Here is a 24,263-nt window from a genome sequence, read left to right as displayed (position 1 = left end):
TTTGAGATTTGTTATGTTTACATCTATTTATTCTTCATCTTCTTCTTCTCGCGCATTTGAGTTTGCGGTAGCTGAAAAAACTTCGCGGGTGCAGTTTTCGGCTCACGGAGCTGAAAAGTTTTTGACGTAAACTTCTCGGTTTTTCCCCTCTTTTCGCCGCGAACTTTTTGAGTTTGCGGCTCGTGTAGCGGGGCTCTTACAGATGCCTTTGTAGATGTATTCATACGTACCCGGTACGCGTCCGTACACGGAATGGAAGTGTTGGTGCATGCCATGCGAATGTGTTCGTGATCCGGTCCGACGTAGAAAAACAACATTAAATGAAATGCCAGCCTCCTCCAACTTAGTAAGCTTATGCAGCTCGAAGAAGTCAACAGGCTAGTTAGCATCAGCCCATCGTGGCGTATTTTTTATTTGTTGGTTCGTGTTTTTAGTTACAATATTATTCAATCTGTTTAGTTATTTCCAAGCAACCGGAAACTTGGAAAACTAACGTTGTGAAGATGTGGTTACTGCTATTTGGTCTGCTATCTTTATTTGGTGAGTTTAACACGAAAAATCAGTGTTCCCAAGCAAGTAGCTGCCATAAGCAGACGGCCAAAGACATCAGAGCATGCTGCTGGTGATAACCTTGCACAGTGAACTTGGTTTTACGTGGACGCCGGCTTGTCGGTGTTTGGGGGAAAGAGAAACTCGGATGCAAGCTGTGTCGATTTGTTGTATTTACTGATAAGGATAGTTGCCATGCTGGTATGCGTATGTGAAGGAAAGTGCATAGATCGTAAGAAAGAAGCAAAGTCTTCCTTTCCTGAAGGGCTGATTGTTAAGCTATCTCGACACAATGACATTTATTCTAAATCTAATAATCTTCACATCTTTAACTATCGTTCCATATGTATACTGGGCCCAAAGTTAATCCGGACGCTCAAAAAATGAGCATGCGTCCGACTTTGTGGTCGATTTTAGAGTACTTAGAATTGATAACAATGATTTTTGTTCATTGCATCTTCTTGGTGCATCTTCCTACGAAGTACGTGCAAAAAAAAACGGTGAAAAAAATCGTACCCAAGCGGCGCAATAAACAATAGAGTGAGAAAAGTCAGAATTTTGACGGCCAATCGCAAGTCGGACAGTTATATTTCATCGTATTTTTGTTAGCTAAAGTGGTGTGTAAGTTAGTTTCGACACTTGATATTTGTTATTATCGATGCAGACGACTCTTGGGCATCGTTAGAAGCACTCGGATGATTCGGTTTATTATATTATTGAAGTTTTTATTGAAATATGCGTCACACTACTTTGTTGGAACGAAAAGTCATCATTTATCCATCGTAACGATGGAAAAAGATTTCAAAACATATTAAATTAGACTCACATTAGCAAACTAACAGATTCAGACATCATTAAAAAGTATAACACTTCAAAAAGTATCCTAAAATCACCAAAGAACTGCTCTTTGCAGTACACAATTCGGGATAGGGGTGGAAGAACCAATTCCGGATTAACTTTGTGCCAAGTGTATCTACATTTTGTTTGGATGTTTCCGTACTTGCGATTTGAAATACGTCCTAATTTTAAAAATTTGTGAAATATTTTCTACGAGTATTTTCGTGTTGTTTTTCCTGTGTATAAATCAGCAGAATACATGTTAGTGGTGAGGAAAGTATTATAGTTGAAGATATTTGAAGAAGCATTTAGAATTACCCTCCCTCAAATTCTAGTGAAATCTAATAATTCAAAACTGTTGTTTCATGATAATTTAGGTTGAATAAATTAGAATTTGAATTGACTGTTGTTATATTTTTCAGTATTTTCTGAAATTCCTCAATGTTTTGATTACTGAATCATATTTTCTGCAAAAATATTTGTTTTTGGTACTCACTTTATTGACATATCTTTCCAATTGCAGAGTTGCGGTCTCTAGCTCCAGGTGAGTAATGGTCCCAGATAATAAATACAGTCTGCGTATTTTTTCACACCTGGTGAAGACACACCAGGACTTGCTTTTTCTGGACTTGTATTATTTATTTATGTATTGTTCCAAGTAAAATTTACTATTTACTTAGTAAATGCAAAAGTATTATATAATTTTGCGTTTTGTGCGCTAGATAGTTGGATTAACACTATACCATGTTATGTGTAATAATCAGGATAAGACGTTATAATTAACGCATATTGTAATGTAGCAAAATGATGTTACTTTAACATGTAGAAATGGTATTTACAGAACAAACAAAAGTTGTATACAGTTAGTTTTATTCTTCTAATATTCTTTTTTTTTCTTCGGTTTTGTAAAAACTAGCATTCGACGAAACATTCCAAGTCGGGACTGAACAACAATTTAGCTTATCCAACAAATTGCAAGTAGGGGCCGCTAACAATGACTCCAAGCAAGTTGGATATCACTTCCAAGCTGTTATAACTGTTGGTGCTGTTTGGGGTACTCAAGACTCAAGGTTATTGATGATTCAGGTACGGATGTGAAGTTTAATGGTCCTTTTTACCCTTATTAGACGAGGACTTTATCTGTAATATTTTCCCAGAAGTTTTCTGCCAAACGCGTTTGACAGATACATTCCTTCCTCAAAATCGGAATCGGGCACGACCGGTTCCGATTTTGTTTCGATTAGAATTTTTATGTGAAAGTGGCGATTTGTTTACTTTTTGCTCTGATATTTGGAACAGATTTTGGAGTTCCAGTTCGGCAGTCCATCAGAGCGGATCGTTAGCAGTGCACGGGGTACCTGAAATAGTTAGCGAAAAGTAAGGTTATCTTAAGGCACGGCCGCATGATGACGCCGAGCTGGAGCTCAAGTCAGATAAATCATAGCCGCCGTACATCTCGTGCTGCTTGAGTAATCAAGCGGATCACGAGTTTCGTGCGATCTGACAAACGGAAGGAAATACACTGGGCCCAAAGTTAATCCGGACGCTCAAAAAATGAGCATGCGTCCGACTTTGTGGTCGATTTTAGAGTACTTAGAATTGATAACAATGATTTTTGTTCATTGCATCTTCTTGGTGCACCTTCCTACGAAGTACGTGCAAAAAGAACGGCGAAAAAAATCGTACCCAAACGGCGCAATAAACAATAGAGTGGGAAAAGTCAGAATTTTGACGGCCAATCGCAAAGTCGGACAGTTATATTTCATCGTATTTTTGTTAGCTAAAGTGGTGTGTAAGTTAGTTTCGACACTTGATATTTGTTATTATCGATGCAGAAGACTATTGGGCATCGTTAGAAGCACTCGGATAATTCGATTTATTATATTATTGAAGTTTTTATTGAAATATGCGTCACACTACTTTGTTGGAACGAAACGTCATCATTTATCCATCATTACGATGGAAAAAGATTTCAAAACATATAAAATTAGACTTACATTAGCAAACTAACAGATTCAGACATCATTAAAAAGTATAACACTTCAAAAAGTATCCTAAAATCACCAAAGAACTGCTCTTTGCAGCACACAATTTGGGAAAGGGGAGGTAGACGCCTACAGAAAATCAGAATAACCACAGAAAATCAGGACATATGGCCTTAGTACGCGGTCCTTAACCAATAGTAGAGGTCTATGTTATGTCTCCAGATTAGCTTGCGAAGGCTCAGGAAGCTGGATTCAATAGCCGTATGGAGTAAATCCTCGTCGAAGAAGAGGAAGAAGAAGAAGAAGAAGAAGAAGAAGAAGAAGAAGAAGAAGAAGAAGAAGAAGAAGAAGAAGAAGAAGAACAGATTTTGTTCATTACTCTAGGATGAACAATACGCTATAAATTCACACATGAAAATGATCAATAAATGAAAATGAAGCAAAACCCATTTTGTGGAACTTGGCGTTATTACACGAGCGGGCATCATTTTTATGTCAAATGCTCTGTTAAAGCCTACTTTGACAGTAAAAGTCTGGGCAAAGATAACAGATAAAATCCTCGTCTAATAAGGGCATTATCGCCTGCAAATAGTGTACAGGAATCTAATTATTTCCGTTTTTAACGTTGTATCTATTTAATCTATATTCATGGTACATCTATTGTTATATCTATTTATTCTATTTAGGTTAAAAATCCAGCAGTGTCCAGTCTACCTGATACAAAACCTGGGTCAGTGGAAGGCATAGAAACCCCTTTCTATGCTTGGTGGCAGCTGGGGCGCATAAACGCTGTGTATTTTACTGAATCAGATTCGGTTCTGGTAAGGAATTCGAAGAAAGCGATTGGAGCGCTGTTTCAGTTCCAGTTACTGGATGGAACATACTTAGAAGAGGATCCGTCTGGTCTATGTAAGGTTACGTATACATCTCGTTCGTCGACGCGATACCACAAATCAAAAGAAAGCTGCCAGTTTAATTCGAATCGCATACAACGAACTGAATATCCGTTGCAAAGTAAAGTCAAAATATCTCGTAACACCGATTTTACGGTCTCCACCGAAGGGTGCCTTCAGACGGTTCTCAGCCGAGAGTTCGCGAAGTATGTGCTCAACGCATTTGATAACTTTGGTGCACATTATGACTCGACCATTGAAATGAAGGCGATAGGAATTTCTAGAAACACTGTTGTTTTGCAGGGGTCCAGCATTGAAGAGGTACTAAAGGACTTATATCTGGATAGTGATACCTTGCAGATACAAAACTATCGATCGGCATGTACTGGCGATCAATGCGAGAGCACTGTAGCATTTTTCAAAAAGTACCAAAAATCATTAACAGACGGCGACATTGGCACGGGAAAATCATCGACAACACTGATAGAGTTGGTTCAAGCAGCACGTCAAGCCACGGTAGAAGAACTGTTGCGTATACTCAAAGCAAAAACTTCCCAACCGCTTAAGGGACAATTATTAGATATCCTTGGGGCAGCCCAAACAGTTGCCTCGCATGAAGCTGCCAAAACCGAATTCAGGGTTGCTTCGAATGAGGAAGATACATCGCTTGCTGAACGGTATCTGCAGGCACTCGCCATTGCTACCCGACCGCAGAAGAAAATCATTGAAGATCTGCTACAGTTAGCCCAGAATGAACCAAAAAATGTAAAATTGGCCGATAGCTTGATTCAATGTCTGTCTTCTGTTACCCAACGGTACGCACAAGTTGAAGCGCATGGTTATGACTCGGAGCTGGTACGCAAAGTTACTACATTTATAATGGAAAGAATTCAAGGTTGTACAAAAGATGGTTGTAAACTAAGATACATTCGTGGCCTTCACAACCTTAAAAACCCTGTTACGGCGCACATGCTTCTCAAGCTTGTACAAGAGGCTCCTCGTTCAATAAGCGTAGCCGCTATGAAAGGCCTCAAATCGTTTTCCGTTCACTTGTGGAACGATGAATTCAAATCAAGTTTTGATGCCATTCTCTTTCAAGTCTTCCGTCCATACGACTCTAGCGCTCGTGCTTTAGCCTTCGATATTTTACTAGATATGAAACCAAACTACTTCGAACTGATGCATTTGATGCAGCTATTGAAATCAAACGACAAATCCTTCGAGGTGAAGCAATATATGTTGCAGAAGTTACGAATGCTTGCTGAGCAGTGCAGAGAATTTGCCGTATTGCTTCAAAAGGTTATCGAGGGTGACCCTACGTTAAATAATTATCATGTACTCGTCCCCAAAGGGCTTTCCACGGCACTAAGTCGACAGTTTTCAGAGCCACCAACGTTCAATGCTTCGATTTCCAGCCTACAAGAGATGAGTGGAGGTGTTCTCAAGCGAGGCATTGTTGATCTGACGCTCAATGTAAACGACGAAAAAACCAGCATTTTCACTCTAGGATTGTTCGCCGGAGGTTTGTCATCGTTTGTCAGCAGCGATGCAGAAGAATCCAACGACGTCGAAGAGGAGGAAACAATGGCTGGTATGGAGCTTTCTATACAAGGCACAGTCATGAGGCCACTAGTCTTCTTCAGTGGAAAAGGAGAACTAATGGGACATGTGTGGAGCGGCACAGCATCAGAACGCACACCAGCCTATCAGGCGACCACGTTATTGCAGGACAATGAAGAATGGTTCCACTCGCAAAGCGGAGCAACGTTGCGTCTTTCGGCGACTGGTGCGATTTCCATCGACCTTAACGGTCAAGTTACTATGAGCCTGTGGGGGCGAAATGCACAATCAAAAGTCGAGCAAAAGTTAGTCTTCTGTATACTGGTTAACGAAGAATGGTACTCAATTAATAATATTTTTGTATACATTTCAAGTACTGGCATCACCATGACTGGTTCCTTGTCCGCGGAAACCGCATTCGCTTCAATTGCGGTCAACTTTAGTACGGTGCAGGAACCACAGCTTCACCTTACATCTGCCCTTGATTTTTCCAGCGATCCAGTTTTATGTATGCAGCTAGTGCAACCAAAAAATACAATGAAAGTACAGTTTTACAAAACTGTATTCTTAGTTGGATGGAAACAAAGCACAGTGTACAAAAAAACTAAATTATATAACTTTAACGGATTGACTCATGTCCTAAACCGTAAGAACAACGAGATGTGCAATCTGATTTCATAAAAATTGTCGCTCATAGATCTTAAATACATGAATATACATATATATGGAAATCACAATGCTCAAATAAAACTTCAATATACATGTTCAAAACCATCTAATTATTTATAATTTACATCAAAACTGATAACGTTTATGAAACATGTCCAATAATCCAATTCTTAACATTCTAGTACGTTGTAGTACCGGCTGTTCACGTATAATTTCAGATAAAACTTAGACGCGCAAAAGACAGGGAAAATATTAGAATACATTTTAGAATTGCTTTAAAATGCTTTTTAACGATTTCGTCGGAATAAAAGATCAATATTTCGTATTTAATTGCTAATTGCTTTGAACATTCCCTTATTCGAGATGTTAATATATCTAACCACCATGCATTTTGTTTGCAACCAACATCAGAAGCAGTTTAGTCTGGCATTGGCAGGCTGGGATTTTCAATTGTGTTTTTTTTAATTGTGCATGAATCCATGTCAAGTTTGGTGGTAGGAACTATAATCCTACAACACGACCATTTCATTGGCGGAAGTTCCATGTAGTAGCCAGATTAAATCGTACTCACGAATAGCAACTGGCTAGTATGAATGATGTAAACAACAAATGTAGGGGTGGCTGGGGTAATACGCACCCCTGAGGCAATACGCACCCTTTCCCATTTCCATTGAAAAACGAGTTTTCAACGCGTAAAAAGTAGTCACCCTGCAAGATCAACCTGAAATATGGTCACCCTGTGAGTTTGATAGCTCTACATCAACAGAAACGCGAAATAAACGCAAAACAAAATGATTCTCAGCTCAGACAGTTTTTGTTATAATGTAACTTACCATTCCGCTAAGGAATATTAAGTGCAAAAACCGATATTTACCCACGAGGAATACGAAATTTAGTGAATTGAGAATCAGTGCTTGAGACTGTAGTGGTTGGGGCGAAATAGGAAGAGATGCACCGAGTCAGAGAAAGAGATAGGAAGAGAAACGCGGGTCTTAGCCAAAAAACGGGCGAAATTGAGAGAGAAGGACCGAATAAGAGGAAGACAGGGGGACCGGCGTCGGCGAGCTGGTAAAGCGCGAGCTCGATTGCGGGCGGCAGTCTTGTGGTTGACTTTGAAGAGAACAGACTTGCGGTGGACTTTAAAGAGTACAGTGGTGCGAGAATAAAAAAAGAAACGAAAGTAATAAAAAAGATAAAAAATAGAAGAAATAATGTCTGGCGATCACGACAGAGACTATTCATGAAAATTTCGGAAAGCATGCAAATTTACTCATATTTTAGTTGAAAATGTGGGGAATAATGAATGAGGGCAATATGCACCCAGTATGTCGGGGTAAAATGCACCAGTTTGTAAACAACCCGGTTGACAAAAATTCAAATTTTTTGCAGCTGTCATGTAGTACCAGCAAGTTTTTCCATGGCAGATTGCTGGGACTCTTGCTGGAACTACCCAGCCAGCAATATCTGTCAATTTTTGGTGACGGTCCGCAATCGGGTCTAAAGCTGGCCGTAAACGTTGCGAACTTGTTCGTGCGAACAATTTGACAACCGGGCATTGGCTATGTTAAGGAAAGGAAAGGAAGATATCCTCTTATATCTTCCTTTCCTTTCCTTAACATAGGCAATGCCTGGTTGTCAAATTGTTCGCGCGAACAAGTTCGCAACGTTTACGGCCAGCTTAACGGAAGCACGAAAGACCGTCAATCCAAGCCGATGGGTGCACGCACACATGTAAACACCTGCTTCACGCACACATAAGCAGTAGAGGCAGCCATTTTTTTATTTTATTATTATTCAATTTATGTCAATAATAAATTCATAATTTCAATGCACATATTCGTTTATTTCAATAAATATACATTGAATTTCAAATAACAACAATTACAATTACAATATTACTATTCGTTACGGTAACAATACGTTTACACTTAAGATGTCCATCCTGTCTCCGTGTAAAATCCGGGAGATGCCTTTTCCATCGACTGTACCGCTCTGCGTCCGGATCAGCTCAGCGTCAGAATGCCGGGATGATTCGGGGTATGACTTCTTGGCTGCATCTGTTGAGAGGCCTCTTGCTCATCACAGCGCCAGAATGCTGGGATATGTGATACAGACGATGCATTCTCTATCGGCTGCAGCGGTTGAGAGTCATCCGGGACAGCACAGCGCCAAAGAACAGCTGCCGGCAGCTGCCTTCCAAAACACAAACAGCAAACGCGGCTGTTCATTATTCCATCTGTTTCACATATATAACACTACTGATCACGAAAAGAACACTAAATCACATATTTAAAATTGAAATTACTCAGAAACATGTTTAGTCGATCACAATTCACAACGCAAAGGTGGGCAAATATGGCGTCTCGTGTAATGCCCATATCGAAAGCTCCTCTTGCACTGAATTCATCGCCGTCCCATGCACACATTCAAACATCGACAGTCCGCTTGCGGCGGGGATTTTTCTTTTACTCGCCCTCGCCTATGTTTTTGACAGATATTGCTGGCTGGGTACATAGTACCAGGGGGGACAAACAGAACAAAATGTTAGTGTAGGGTACTTTATTAATAGGAATTTTGGGTATAAAAAGATGGGTTTGTGAGCTGTAGAACAAGAAAAAGCGACCTAATATATTCAATGCAAACCAAACCAAACTTCATTCTTTGCCATTGACTTGGCTTGTCTTTCCCCTTTTACGTGATGTTCAACCACTATCCTGCTTCACATTTTTACGATACGATTTTCGACCTATATTTTATTGATTGAGAATTTCATATATTTCTTACCACACATGATGCTGCATATGGCATGCAGATGCAGATGGAGACTCCTAGTACGTGATAAACTATAAGCTTCACATATAAAGTACAGAATAACGTAAAGATGCGCGCGTATGCGCAAAAAAAAACTATCATTTATTGTTACAAAACATTCTAGACTATAAGTGGGTATGCATCATATTACAATCTTTCATCAGTTTTGCGAAACAATGCTTAATATTTTGTAACATTCCATTTCAATTTACTTTAACTATTAACAAATTTTAAAGCATGATAATATACCTTTCCAAAACTGTGCGTGAAATTTGATTCCGGCCATTATTATAGGAGTTACAGACCTTCAAAGTTGATGGATTTTTTTCAATTTTTCACGCAATATTTTCACAAATCTTGACTTTGACGGGCTGTTTCTCAGAGCCTGGAAGAACAGAGGATCTAGTTTTTGGGTCATTTCTTAGTTTCATCTTGTAGTTTAAGAAAACATATCTCATTTTTAAAATTTTTTTATGCATTCACCTTCCCGGATGTCGCAAAATATGAATCGGACAGAGATAAACGATAGGAGATCAATAATGAAAGAGTATGCTAGCAATACCCGCATTTTTCGCTCCCAGATTATGACTGTGCGTTGGCGATCCCGTTCTGGCCACTTGAACAGATAGCGTGCTGGTCTCCTTCAGCAGCTCCCCCGGGAGAGCGCTATGTGACATTGAGAGATCGCATGTTGCGTTCTCTCGCAGCAGTGCTGTAGAACGAGAGCACTTCTTCAGTGCTCATAGCAAACGTTAAAACAGAATGCAGTCGTACTTTTACTCCTTGATAATTGGTACTCGGACATCCTGATCCTGTTCACAGCAAAGCAAAACGAGTTGCGCCAGATCCTGCAGTAACAGGCAGTGAATTTCTACTCCTTCCTTAAGTTTGATAATGAATTATAACACTCCGACTCAACTAACTTAATGACAATTTTCATATAAAAGAATAAATCCTGCTTTCGCTGTTCAAGTAATACGTAAAAGTATAAAATAAATTAAATGATAAAATAAATTTTCAAAATAAAAGTTTTTCCGTAAACGTCTAAAAAATAAAAAAATAATGTATGTTGAATGAGATATGTATTTATGTATCAGTTTTTCGTTTTTGTCGTTGTTCGCATAGCATCGTAGATGGCGATCGAACTGAGAGTAATCTCGATGTTATGCGAATAACGATAAAGACGAAAAACTGATACATAAATACATATCTCATTCAACATACATTATTTTTTATTTTTTAGTACGTTTACGGAAAAACTTTTATTTTGAAAATTTATTCTGAAATCCGAAAATGAATTTTTGATTTTTACCCCGGCTTCGTTCCATCGTGCTTTGTTGTAGTGCGTATTACCCCTAGCAAAGGTGCGTTTTGCCTCAACCAGATACAGATCGATCAAAAATTGATCTTTTTCAAAACTGAAAAAAATACGTTTTTCTTAGCAAAAAAAGCAAACATTCCTGAATTGGTAACTAGTTTGAACCTTTAAGAATCCTATCCAGTGATAAAATCAATAATCAAGAGCCAAGTTGTTAGAAAATTTTATAGTTTTCCTTAAGGGGTGCGTATTACCCCATCCACCCCTACGTGTTGTGCATTCTGGTTTACGACACGGCACGACATGCGATCCTTGGACTTGGACAGATTCGGAAATTGCACGTAACAAACTGTTCAATTTTCAGCTCGAAAAGTGATTACAGTCGATTTGAATATTCATAAAAATTACCAAGTGTCTCACTTTGTTAAAGATTTGTTTCACTCTACGATATTAAGTTAGTTTTGGGTAAAAACCCAAAAGAAGCCCCAACGAGGAAATCGGTTGAAAGAATCAATAGTAATTAACAACCCGCTAGACAGCTCGAAATATCGTTCTAAAACGTCCTACGCGCGAACAAACGTCCTACTTTTTTTGTATGGGCATGAAACAAATGTATACGTTTTTCGAGCAATCGTTCTACTTCGTCCTACTCATCATACAAAACTGCTCGATGTTTGTGTCACGTAGAACGTTTTTTAGGACGATTTGCTCGAAATCGCCTAGCGGGAAATTGGCAAATTTTTGCGTTTCAGTAATCGAGGCTTACCAACCTTGCTCCCGGTAGAGCTCTCTCTTTTCCAGTGCTAGAGTGCGGTCTCTTTTCCACACAATTAGTTTTCTCAAACAATTACTTTAGGGGGGTCCACGACAGCCGAGCGGTAGCGCCGGTTAGAAAATCGGCCCATGAGCGCCGGGGCTCACCACCTAGATGGCGTGGTTTCGAATCCCAACCGAGATCGGATCCTCCCCTGTACGAGAGGGACTAACTATCCACGTACAACAGGGAAAACAAGTCTCGTAAGCCCGTAACGGGCCGGCATGACCAACAAGGTTGTTACGCCAAGAAGTAGTAGTAGTAGAGTAGTTTTCTCAAAAACTAAATAAGACAGAAAGATCTTTTGTAGCACAAGTTATGTGTCCTGAAAAGACTTTTTATTTGAGGGGTCATATGTATCAATCCGTTAAGCGTTCATGAAGTTATTAACAAATTTGTTATTTCAGCTGAAATTACCAACCAAGGTATCTGTACCTACACCCCATTCAATGTTTATTTAATTAAACAAATTATCGAGGTAGAAGCTTTGTTGTATCAAGTTATTTGCTTTCAAAAGACCTTTCATTTGAGGGGTCTATTGTTGAAATTGACCGAGCCACTAAAAAATTATTAACAAATTAGATATTTCAGTCATTATTGAAAGCTGTGACCAAGGTGGGTCCTAAGGGAGGTGAGCTCAAAGGCCTTGTCGTTGCAGCCATTTTGAAATTTATTTTTGGCAATCGTTCCTGGTTTTGTTTACCAATAAAAGGATTACGACGCGTTAGCAAGCTGCTGGTTCCAGTTGATACGGTTACCGGAAGACTCTGCCCTCATTACTGTTCATCTCCACATAGCGAACTCATAGGAAACTCTGGTGAAACTCCTGTCAAACTTGTATGGAGTTTCGAGTTTCCTGAGTTCGCTAAGTGGACACGCATTTGTTTCGGTCTTCTTCGCTTCTTCTTAATCCGTCAGTTATTAAACGTCAGAACGAGGGGCTTTGCTAGTGCTGTCAAGAGTTTCCTACCAGTTTCCTACGAGTTTCCCAGCTGTTGCGGGAACTGAGTTCGACAGTTCGACGGAGGAGAGTTCGCTATGTGGAGATGAACAGTTAGACACAACTTTACTGAGGACACAGTTCCATCCAAGGTGTATAAATTAGAAGGTGAAGTCGTCCAGTGTAAAATGACATTTCATGACTTGACATAACACTTCTGGGGTATTCATATTGGTTTTGAGGGGGGGTATCGGAAAACGATTGGGTTTTTGACATAAGTCTTCTCAAATATGGCACCCCTTCCAAAGCGACATAAAGTCACCTTCTATATTTATACACCTTGAGTTCCATCTACGATATATTGCAAAGTCATCTAGTAAATGAGGTTGGACGAGATGGGTAAAGCTGTTAGGTCGTCCAAAGGCACATACAGTCTGACAAGAAACTATCGGTACAGTCACCAATTTCAACTTTAAGCCTAGTTATCTCAGTGACTACGTGACCTAGGACAACCGTTTGAACGACATATCGTAGATAAACTTCTATCCTATCCAGTGAGATCTTAACATTTCAAAAAAGTGAGTTGTAGATCACTTTGCTCTAACGAAACCTCAAAAAAGGCTCAAAACCGATGACAAAAAAGTATCCGTACATGATGAGTATTAATGATGTGCCATCCGTACATGATGTGCCAATATGGTGCAATCAATGCCACCTGCCTCAATAATAGCCTATAAGTGCCAAGAAATAATTTCTACCAGTTTTCTTTTCGAAAGATGCTGGAAATTTGACCCGATTCCATAATAGTTCTAAAGATGTCTACTAAGATCAGGATAATGTTCCGTTGATGGTAAATCTAGGCATCTTTCGACAAATGTTGTATAGAAATCGATTCCGGACACTTTTCAAGTATCTTCAACACTTGTATGATCTCATAAAGTGGTCACTCTTGGACAATACATGGCCTATTCTTAGGATCGTTATTTTACTCAGAGAGAACATTGTAGATCATCTAAACTTTTACCAAGGGTTGGCTTGTCCAAGTGACAAAATGGGCGAAGTAGACCATGTCCCACAGATGATTTATAATTAGTTCAATGTTTCCAGTTCTATTAATGGCCTCCGAACACCATAACACATACTCTCAACAACTGTGTTTTATAGTTAGAACAACGTTGCTCGTATTGACGATTGAGTTCGACGTAAAGTCTCTATTGTTGTTCGTTTTTTTGGCCAAAATTGCTTAATTTTGTCTGTATGAAGTCTGTATATAGTGTATAAAACACTGTGCTGACACGCCAATGATATCAAAATACAGCGATTTGCAAATCCCCAGTCTTCCTTATTCTTTCCTTAGAAACGAAAAAATTGTAACGCACAATTATGCAATGTTATTGTTATTTCCAAAAAACCTTCTTAAGAGTTGTAATCCAAATCATATGATTGGTGATCTAGACACTTCGTTCGTCATGTTGGAGAACTCTAAGTATGGAGGACTTCATAGCTTTTCGAGCAATCACCCCGTCATAGCGATTGAATAACCACGAAAGATGTCTGTTTGCAGGGTTTAGTCTAGGTATACCCTGGTTTATTCGACAAATTATAAGTTCCTGAGACTTAGCATGATATTTGCCACAGGGTTCATCAACTTGCCAAGTTAGGTTCCCTTCACATCACATAAAAAATATAGTGCTCTATCGGTTGCAGCTGTTTGCCTAGTTTCACCGGCCATTTCACATTAAATGATGATATAAAATTGTTACCATCATACTTTAAGATCCGGTAAAATCCCAAATGAAGCCCCCCCGGCGCCGCATCGTCATCATTTTTTCCACGTTTGCGCCTGAAAGTTATGCAATAGGTGGCACATCAATTCAGTTTGAATATTTGAACCGTTGATGTTCCGTTAGAAGCTGTAATGATTTGAACTAATCGGTTAAACTGAGCAAGTTGGACATCATAAACCAATGAGTCGGAGTGAAAAACTGAGTATGAAACGGCGGCGCGCCCGCAGCGAGCGTAGCGAGCGGACTGCGCTAGGTCTACCGAAAAAGGGAGTTTGTTATAAATTTGTGAAATAAGGGGGGCCCGTGGGCCCCCCTCATACCGCACCCCTAGGTTGATGGCGTAGCCGAATTTTCATACACTCATGCAAGTTATGCATGAGGGAGTTTATGTTGTACATCCTTTCCAGTATAATAATCATCTTTAATTTAACGAGATTTCAATTCAAACGGTTCACACAACGGCATTTGTTTCACCAATTGCATACCTTTAAGGTACATCCGCTCACAAATGGTGTAGCCACGACAGCGATTTTGGCTGGGGGGGCTTCATTTGGGATTTTACCTAAGATCCTTAACAACTCGAAATAATGGCTAGGTTGATAATTTGACTACCCTGTGAACGGTTTTGCTCGAATCAGTTCATTTTACAGGCGAGGGGTAGGAAGAATCCCATCTCCACGACCCTCCACTGTGGACAAGATCGAGATAGCATGCTATTGATGCTATGCCCTGACTCTTTCTTCCTCATTGGGCCATGCATTTGCGGTTAACGCGGAATAAAAACCGGTTGATGGTGTGCGTGAAGCGCAAGGCATATGCATTGTATGCGTGTTGCGGATTCTCTTTCAATGCTTTCTGCTATGTGCAAAAAGAGCATGCCTCAAATGTGCTATCTTTTTCACTCTTATTGGACCTGTGTTTGTTTGTATGTGTTATGATTTTTTTTCTATGTTATTGGCACAGCTGATTGCTGAGCAATGCAGCGGTCTCCAGATTTACAAGCGTTCGAAATTAGTAGCAATCGCTGCACGGTTCTGTTTGTTTCAATAATGTGAATGGCGATTATTAACCAAAGGCTTTGGCTCACTTCTTTGAACCGAAATCCGATGAACCTTTACTCAAGCTGACACGAGCATACGTAAATTGAATTTACCTTAATCAACCCGTACAACATGCATACAGCGATTAACGGATTTATTGCGGTTGTTGTGCTAATGTGATAACGCAGTACTACCATATTTCAACCCATTGCAATTCATAAATTTTTAATCGTTATTTTAATGTAGTCCTTTCATTCATTCAATTCTATAGTAAAACGTACGAAGAACAAAGAAAATGAAGAAGCAAAACGACAAATAAAGAAATTACTTAGTTTCATGCATGCAATTTCATTACATTAGCTTGACGCAATTTCATTCCGCAATCAAAACAATCCCCATGCATGCATCGAACACATACACCATTCATATCATTGACTACGAACAGCTGTTTGCGAAACCATCCGTGCTTACACCTGAGCAGAGCAAGGTAGTGCGCCATGATGGGAGAGAGAATGGAACGTCATGGAAAACGATGTCCATTCCTCCTAGGTTAATATTGGATGTTAAACCTCGGGCATCGCCAACTGACAAATAGCCCAGAGTGATTATTGCACTGACTTATCCTATCGAGACAACATGACGACTAAATAGTAGAAAAAGACGCATTGGTGAGAATTGAAGACGAGCTGGGAGAAAGCTTGGGGGCTGAGCATAGTAGCGAGCGGAATAAGAGAGCAACTATGTTTTTGCCCTTTTTTTGCCTGGCGCGCTTGGTGTGCGTGTCACCTCTGACTCAACGTTGTGTGCGTGTAATCCGACCCCCCGTTAAGCGGATATCGGGGGGTCCGAAAGAAAAAGGCAAAAAACTGCTCGATTTTCAGTGTACCGCCGTTCGCTGGGTAATAGAACCTCACCAACCCGGTTGATATGGTCAAAAAAGTTGGGTGTAGGAATACTTTTTTGTCATTGGTTGTGAGCCTTTTTTGGGGTTTCGTTAGAGCAAAGTGACCTACAAGTAACTTTTTCGAAATGTTAAGACCTCATTGGATAGAATAGAAGTTTATCTACGATATGTCGTTTAAATGGTTGTCCTAGGTCACGTAGTCGCTGAGATAACTAGGCTTAAAGTTGGAATTGGTGACTGTACGGATATTTTCTTGTCAGACTGTATGTTAACACTTTGTTGCTACAATGCTACACGAAACGTGTTTGTTAAAACTACAATATCTTCATTATATCGCATTTTTCCCATTCCATGAGTTATTTTTGCCAAAAACAGCTGAACAGGATAAACACGGCATTCTAACGCTATCGGAAAAACCTTTGGAAACAACAACTGGCAAATTGTAAACATAAACAAAACTCGGAACGATTGTCAAATGTTTCCTTTATTTTTCTAAAAAAATCAAGGCGATTTGTTCGGGATGAACCCACCTGGATAGTAATCACTTTGGCTGGGACCAAAGTTTTTGAAACTTGTTGATTCCAGTTTGGCGCACCGCAGCTTTGTTCTAGGGATGGGTAATCCGAATTCCCAAATCCGAATCCCAATCCATCAAACAGTCACGATACGATATAAACCATTCAGTGCCGGCAAGGTGGGTTCTAACCGACCTGCTACACGAGCCGCAAACTCAAAAACCGTATAAGTTTACGTCAAAATCTTTGCGATTCGTGTAGCCTTGTTTTGCGGTGCCAATTCTGTCGCCAGTCAATGCAAGCGCAAAGTTCCTGACAGTCTATGCACGCGTCAGTCTCTGCTGTTTTTGTTTTTGATTTTTCAGTTAACTCAAAAATCTTCCTTCAAAGCAAACAAGATCTTATTTCAATTCACACAAAAAGTAAAAGATGGATAATCTGTTGATGAGTGAAGCGTGACTACCCTATCGCGGGTCATCGAGTTGAGTACCCAAAACTTGCAACAACGCAACAGGCAACGCAACAGGCGTATTGTGCGTAACCGTTTGCTGGACAATATTGTAGCAGAGCAAGCAAATGAAACTACCCGGCTGACAGAAATTCAAATTTTTTGCTGCTGTCATGTACTTCCAGCAAGAGTCCCAGCAACTTCCCAGCTGGGGCCCCCCTTATTTCTCAAAACTATAACAAACTCTCTGTTTCGGTAGACCTAGCGCAGTCCGCTCGCTTCGCTTGCATTTCTTCGGCTAAACTCATTGTTTCATGCTGTCCACCATGTGTGGTTTAGTTTACTTACTAGTAACTTAACATGTAAAAGTATATTAACCCGCATTCAACCTCCACGGGAGATTAGGGTAAAAGAGTAAATGAGGCACCGGCCGCCATGTTTTCGATCGTGGCTACACCTCTTGTGGACGATTAAACTGAATGTATGCAATTGGTGATACATTAATTCGTTAAATTCAACCTACGAGTATTTGAATCGTAGTGTGTACCGTTAATTTCGGCTACGCAATCAACCTAGGGGGTGCGGTATGAGGGGGGTTCACGGGCCTCCCTTATTTCTCAAAACTATAACAAACTCTCTTTTTCGGTAGACCTAGCGCAGTCCGCTCGCTGCGCTCGCTGCGGGCGCGCCGCCGTTTCCAAATCATTTCTTCGGCTAAACTCATTGTTTCATGCTGTCCATCATGTGTGGTATAGTTTACTTACTAGTAACTTAACATGTAAAAGTATGTTAACCCGCATTCAACCTCCTCTGGGTGAGTAGTTTAAACCGTTATGTTATTTTAAGCGAACCGTTAGCGTTCAAAAATTCGAAACGAATGCATGTGTCGCGCTTTGCATAGCTTCAGGCGCTTAATGTGAACCAGCAGGAAGAGGAGAATCCCCCGGCGGCCAAATTGTACTTTGTCAAAACGAACAGCCTATGTTTCCCGTGTGTGGATATGTGCACCACACCGGGTGTGTATGTCTGCTGAAGCTCGAAGAAGCTGCACGGAATTTGCATTCTCGTCTAGCTGTTGGTGTTGTGATAAATAAAGTCAAATATAGTTGGAAACTTGTTCAGTACAAAGTTTTTAGATCAAATTTGTACGGTGCGTGTTAAAGAAAGTTTAGGTTTATTGGGAAGTGTACAATTGGAACGCAATACGTCCAGTGCAGCATCGACGAAGAAGTTTCATCGTCTCTGTACAAAATATCATCTTCAACTTATGGAAACTATAAGTACGTATTAATCATTTAAAACGATTTGTTTGTTAACCTAAACTTCTTCAAATCATGTATCTAATTGTTTATTCATTCTTTTCCGCAGTGCTAATTAGAAATAACAACAAACGGACCAGCACCGGATCTAAGCAGGAAGAGCTGGATGGGTGAGATATTTGCTCCCAACGCATACCCGAAGACTGATCCCGTACGAAGTTAAACTCTTCGAAGCAGCTTGATATGGTTGCAGATAAAAAATGGGACCCAAGAACACTAAAAGTATGTACAGGCAAAACTTGCAATAAAATCATCATGGTAAAAATAAACTCCTGGATTTATCTTTTTGAGTTGTATACACCGTGAAAATAAATTAAATAACAGGGAAAGACCTTTTGTAGAGCTCCTCGCGTAACCTTCGTATAGGTCTTGTTAACAGAAGCCATAACAGTACACCTTGCAATTGTTCTAAGCGGTGCACTTTTAACGATTTTGCGCCGCCGGGGTCTAGCCCGGGACCAAAACAACGACACCTACGTGTCGAGACGATGCGCGGAAACGAAAAGACGCGGGTAGCCATTTTTTGCTTTTTTCAAAGGTGTTGTTTACCTTTTGTATGGGACCGCATCGAGAAATCTGACAGTTTCTATCGTTTTCGTCCTCCCAATTAAAATACCCTCAACTGTTCGAAAGGTCTGCCAATGTCGTGATGAACTGTCACTCTACCAAGCAGCAAGGTAGCAGAATAAACAAGGTACACGACAAAATCAAACTGTTTTGTTCTATCTCGGGGTCCACACTACAGCGCGACGTCCCGTTTCAAAAGTAGCCCAGTTTCGGCAGCACAATCGCGCAAGCCAAGCGCGACAGAGGTAGGAGAGTATGTGGAATATGTACCACATTGGGGCGCAAACTCGGCTAAAATTTTTTGATGAATTTTGAGGTAGTAATGCATGATATTTGTTTAGCTGCGTATTTTATGCACCCTGAGTGAGTTTAGCGCTTCCACATTTGAAATTCACTGAGAAAACTAACTTATACAAACAACGACGATATTTTGGCCCGCCGTAGGAAGTATTTATTTCCACATAATCTCCTACTTGTTGAAGAGCAGTTTGTTTACGTTTCGGCACCCGAAAAAATTTTGGTAAAAATATCAATTAAAACGGAGTTTGATAACTGAATCACATTTGTGAAGGCTAGAAATAAGTGATAAAACGAAAAATCCGATGTTTCGTGAAGAATATTGCTCGTTTTGTTCGCGTTTGTGTTTCGGCTTGTTTACGTTTTGCCCAGCTGTCGGTTTGTTTTCGTTTCGAATTGACATTTGACAAGAGCTATTGCGACGTCGCGTTTTTCGCTGTTTCTACACTAGCGCGATTTGTGCGACATTTTTTTTGTATCTCACGCTTTCCAGACTGCACCGTCGCGTAACGCGACGTCGCCTGACAGGCGCAGAACTCCATGCTATAAAAAACCTTGCGCGATGTCGCGCGAATCGCGCTAGATTTTTTTTGCATGGAGTTCAGCGCCTCCCCGGCGGCAAAATCAGCATGCTTTCTAGTTCTGTCGGTATCAATTGTCAATTGGACAGAACGAGAAAGCATGCTGATTTTGCCACTAGGGCTGTCAGGCGACGTCGCGTTACGCGACGGTGCAGTCCCCGCCCCCGGGGGCAAAATCAGCATGCTTTCTCATTCTGTGCAATTGATAATTGATACCGCCAGAACGAGAAAGCATGATGATTTTGCCACCAGGGATGGAGTTCGACCGCCTGTCAGGAGACGTCGCGTTTCGTGACGGAACGTCGCGCTGTAGTGTGGACCCCGAGTATGACTTGTTTGTCTGACATGTTCTATGCAGGTTGACAAAGCACCTCCATATGATTGTATGGGTTTGTTCTTGTGTTTTTGTCGTGTTTGGCTTGTTCGAGAGCTGACGTGCGCTGCCTTTCGTGACTAATTCAACTCACCTCATGTCTGTTTCGAGTCATATCAAATTCAAATAGAATGAGAATCAGTGAATTAATGAAGGTCACAAACGCGATGATGAATTGCAAGATGTCATATTCCGGTGTCAAGGTGCGATAACGGAGTTCACAAAAGCGATCAACGAGTTTCAGCTTACGCTATCCATCGTAAAAGGCTGTAAGCTAGAACCGAATCAAATCGAGTCCCAAACAAATCAGATCTGGTACGAATCCCAAACAAATCAAATGTGATTCGAATCCCAATCTAATCAAATTTTTAGAATTCGTCAAATTGGAATCGAATCTTTGGAATCAGTCAGATGGGATTCAAATCTTTGGAATCGGTCTAAGGATCGAATCTTCAAGTCTTCCAAATCTCTATTCTGCCAACACTATCACCAATACTAGCATGATTTATGTACAAACTTCTATCGCTCTTCACTTCGTCATACGAATATTTAGTCGAAATCAGTTCAAGTGTCGCTGGCGTTTTGCGATACTTTACGCAGTTGTCCAAAACAACCAAATTGCATTCTGAAGTAAAATTGTTATTCAGTTATAGCAATACATGTGATATATTTGTGATGTGAGCCGGATAGCCACACCTGAACTCGAATCGTTCCGTGGCTCTTTTTTCAGTATGTTATGTTGTGTGCTTTGGTTTAATATCCCTTAAGTTGCTGCATGAATAACGATTTTAGTCCATATCGCTACAAAGCCACTTTCAGATTTGACTAATCTCGGCCATTCGTAGTGAAGCATCAGCTTTTGCGAATGATTGTGTGTTGGCTAAATGTTGTGCAGTGAAAACGTATTGTGTTCAACGTTAATTTTTGTTCTGCTCCTTTGCTTTTAGTTTCTTTCTTTCAAGCCACGAAATTACGTACCTATCATTAAAGTCCGAGATACTTTGCGTTGAATTGTTTAAGTTGTGTATATCATCCGACGTTCGCAAAGAGTGTACTCCAAGAAATTAGTGATTGTGTGTGTGTACGAACGTGTTTATCCAACGAATGACAGTTGACCAATTTTGGTGCGAGCGTAATCTTCTGTATTTTGTTTCTAGCCACTTGGTGGCCGTGCAGAACGATTATTCAAGGGTCAATTGCCAAACCAGTCCATTGATTGCAGTGATTTGTTGTAAGCAAATCGATCTGGCGTTTTAATGATAAACTCGCGTTAATTTGTTTTGTTGTGAGACTCTCATCCTATTGATTGCAGAGTGGAAGGCGAAACTGTGTTCCGTGCCGGATTGGTTGAAATCTTAAGGGCCTACAACTACGTCTCCAGATGTCTTTTGTGTACCTGGTCTAATTTTTATTTGGGTTTATCGTCTGCAGAAAATAACCGTTCTTTCACCCGATAATTTCGTATCATTTGTATATGTGTATGAAGAAAGGTAAGATAATTTATTCTTAGTTATTGACTTTTGGGATGTACTGCACATAACTAACGATAGCTAGATTGTGCGAATTTGACTTATTTGGAACTTAATTAGTTTCCAATTAAATAACATTAGTTTTTGTATAAACTATTATATCGATCCCTTGGGCGAAATAGTTTATTATTTCAAAAACAGTCTTTAATAATTTTTTACAGTTCCACAATCGAGCAAAATTTAAAATCAGTGATGAGAATAACGATCCTTACGATGGATTTCTTTGTGGGGTATCTTTTTTACACAACGTTGGCCATGATGGCGTCACAAATGTCGCTAGCCAATCGCAGTCGACCGGTCACACGCAGCCGCTAGTATTATACTGTGCTCCATGGCCTGTCTTTTTCATAGTGCTTTTATCGATTAGTCACAACTTACTCGGACTTGGTTTCCTCGGACTTCTTAATGGCTGGATTTACGTAGTGACAAAGCCAACTTTAGCATAACATTTTGTCGTCAGAAAACCAAACCAGATTTAATGAATCCCGACACCAATGTGTCTGCACATCCACAAATTTCCTATTGACCGAAGATTTTTACAAACCTTTGTAATTTAACCAGGCTTCCCTTTGTTAGACATGTAATTCAAGATTCGGCAAAGTATGGTCAGCAGGACCAATATTTCTAAACTGCTTTGATCAGTTTTTGAATATATGCAACTCAAAACCTAGAACAACCATCATCATATACCATTTAAAATTTAGGCCTTTTCCCCCTAAAACGCTTGGTACGCAACGTGTTAACACACACGTTAGCACAATTTTTAGTACATTTTTTTAAATTACATTTTGTTTATAATATTTGTTAAACCGATTGTTTTCGAAGGCCAAGCAAAAACTTAGCTTCCCAAAAAATTTACATAAAACATTACAATAATTTTTATGTTGTTGTATTTATTTATGGGTCAAAGAGCCCCACTACACGACCCGCAAACTCAAAAACTTTGCGGCGCAAAGAGGGGAACAACCGAAAAGTTTGCGTCAAAAACTTTTCAGCTCCGTGAGCTGAAAACTGCACCCGCGAAGTTTTTGGCAGCTAACCGCAAACTCAAATGCGCCAGAAGAAGAAGATGAAGAAGAAATAAAATGTAAACATAACAAATCTCAAAAACAAAATAATCGAACATATGGTGATAAATTTACGTGTTTATTTTGTAGCTACAGTAATATTTTGTCATTTTATAGCTAGAATATCAATTATAAATTCACTATAGATCAGGGGTTGGCAAAGTCCGGCCCACCAACTGATTTTATCCAAAAGTTTCAAAAAGTTTAATGATAAAGATTAAAATATTTTATCCTACCACTTTTTATGTAACTTCCTTCTTCCAAAATCTTCCTTCTTCATGCGAAGAAAGTTAATTATAGTTTCATTTGCTTGCTCTGCTACAGTATTGTCCAGCAAACGGTTGCCATCTTCTTGCCTACGCACAATACGCTTGTTACGTTGTTGCAAGTTTTGGGTACTCAACTCGATGACCCGCGATAGGGTAGTTAGCCACACTTCACTCATCAACAAATTATCCATCTTTTACTTTTTGTGTGCATTGATATAAGATCTTGTTTGCTTTGAAGGAAGATTTTTGAGTTAATTGAAAAATCAAAAGCAAAAACCTCTTTGCGCCGCAAAGTTTTTGAGTTTGCGGCTCGTGTAGCGTGGCTCACAGAATTGGTACCGCAAAACGCGGCTACACGAACCGCAAAGATTTTGACGTAAACTTATACGGTTTTTGAGTTTGCGGTTGGAGTTTGCGGCTCGTGTAGCAGGCCGGAAAAACTTTTTAGAACGAGAACTGCTGTCACCTATATTTGGGTGACGCGGTACGGAACGTGTTAAATGATCTGCCGGTACGAGTTGAGTGGTGTCATAAGAAAAGTTTAATAAACTTACATTATTACATCATCAAATTTTCACGCTATCGTTATCGGAAACAAATATATTCGATATAAGTGTTTTATTTGGATTGTAGCTTAAATAACTAGCTGTGGTATAAACTAACATTCCCGCGCTTGTCAGATTCGTTCATTAATGCTGCTAAACAAGATAATTCAAAGACAGGTCGGGTCAAAGCTATTTTCTGCTCCGTCAGTGTTGTGACAGTTGGTTTAAAAATTATTTACAAACATATTTGCATCCTTGTGCGAGTTCTTCACAAAAAACTCTTGAACGAAATAGGTACAGGCCGGCCTTGGTTTTCGTCATCATACTGGGGTTTGACAGCAACGAAAACCGGGGCTAGCGACCAAAAGCTTAAGCTGGCCGTAGGCGTTACATATTAACACGTTGCGTACCAAGCGTTTTAGCACAATTTTTAGTTCGATTTTTTAAATGACAATTTGTTTATAATATTTGTTAAATCGATTGTTTTCGAAGGCCAAGCAAAAACTTAGCTTCCCAAAAAATTACATAAAATATTACAATAATTTGTATGTTGCATTTTCATTTATTTTTGGGTCAAAAACTTTTTAGAACTAGTTAATGCTGTCACCCATATTTGGGTGACGCGGTACACGGGGTCCACACTACA

General features: G+C 39.9%; 2 protein-coding genes across 8 annotated transcripts in view; both read left to right on the top strand.

Moving 5' to 3' along the window:
- Nucleotides 1-372: 372 nt before the first annotated feature.
- On the top strand, nt 373-6,590 carry LOC131266011 (microsomal triacylglycerol transfer protein). The gene is made up of 5 exons (XM_058268339.1): nt 373-540; nt 1,910-1,930; nt 2,303-2,472; nt 4,058-6,129; nt 6,199-6,590. The coding sequence occupies exons 1-5, from the start codon at nt 504-506 to the stop codon at nt 6,503-6,505; spliced, it is 2,607 nt and encodes an 868-aa protein (XP_058124322.1). The 5' UTR covers nt 373-503; the 3' UTR covers nt 6,506-6,590.
- The window catches only part of LOC131266014 (GTPase-activating protein skywalker), a 40,600-nt gene continuing 20,426 nt past the window's right edge, over nt 4,090-24,263 (top strand). For 3 of the 7 annotated variants that reach the window (XM_058268349.1, XM_058268348.1, XM_058268346.1), the window contains exons 1-2: nt 20,776-20,837; nt 21,155-21,697. The gene's annotated coding sequence lies outside the window, so the exon portion shown is untranslated. Of the gene's footprint in view, nt 4,193-20,775; nt 20,838-21,154; nt 21,698-24,263 lie in introns of those variants that run through there. The other 4 variants (XM_058268343.1, XM_058268345.1, XM_058268344.1 and 1 more) reach the window with 4 other exon arrangements.

The sequence above is a fragment of the Anopheles coustani genome, chromosome 2, assembly GCF_943734705.1.
Source record: "Anopheles coustani chromosome 2, idAnoCousDA_361_x.2, whole genome shotgun sequence".
Lineage (NCBI taxonomy): Eukaryota > Metazoa > Arthropoda > Insecta > Diptera > Culicidae > Anopheles > Anopheles coustani.
This window is presented reverse-complemented; position numbering and strand designations above follow the sequence as displayed.

Bases quoted from the DNA above. Each gene is read 5' to 3' on its own strand.
- LOC131266011 (XM_058268339.1), top strand. From the start codon at position 504: ATGTGGTTACTGCTATTTGGTCTGCTATCTTTATTTG. The intron at 541-1,909 runs GTGAGTTTAACA...TTCCAATTGCAG, and splicing joins TGGTCTGCTATCTTTATTTG to AGTTGCGGTCTCTAGCTCCA. The intron at 6,130-6,198 runs GTTAGTCTTCTG...ATACATTTCAAG, and splicing joins CAATCAAAAGTCGAGCAAAA to TACTGGCATCACCATGACTG.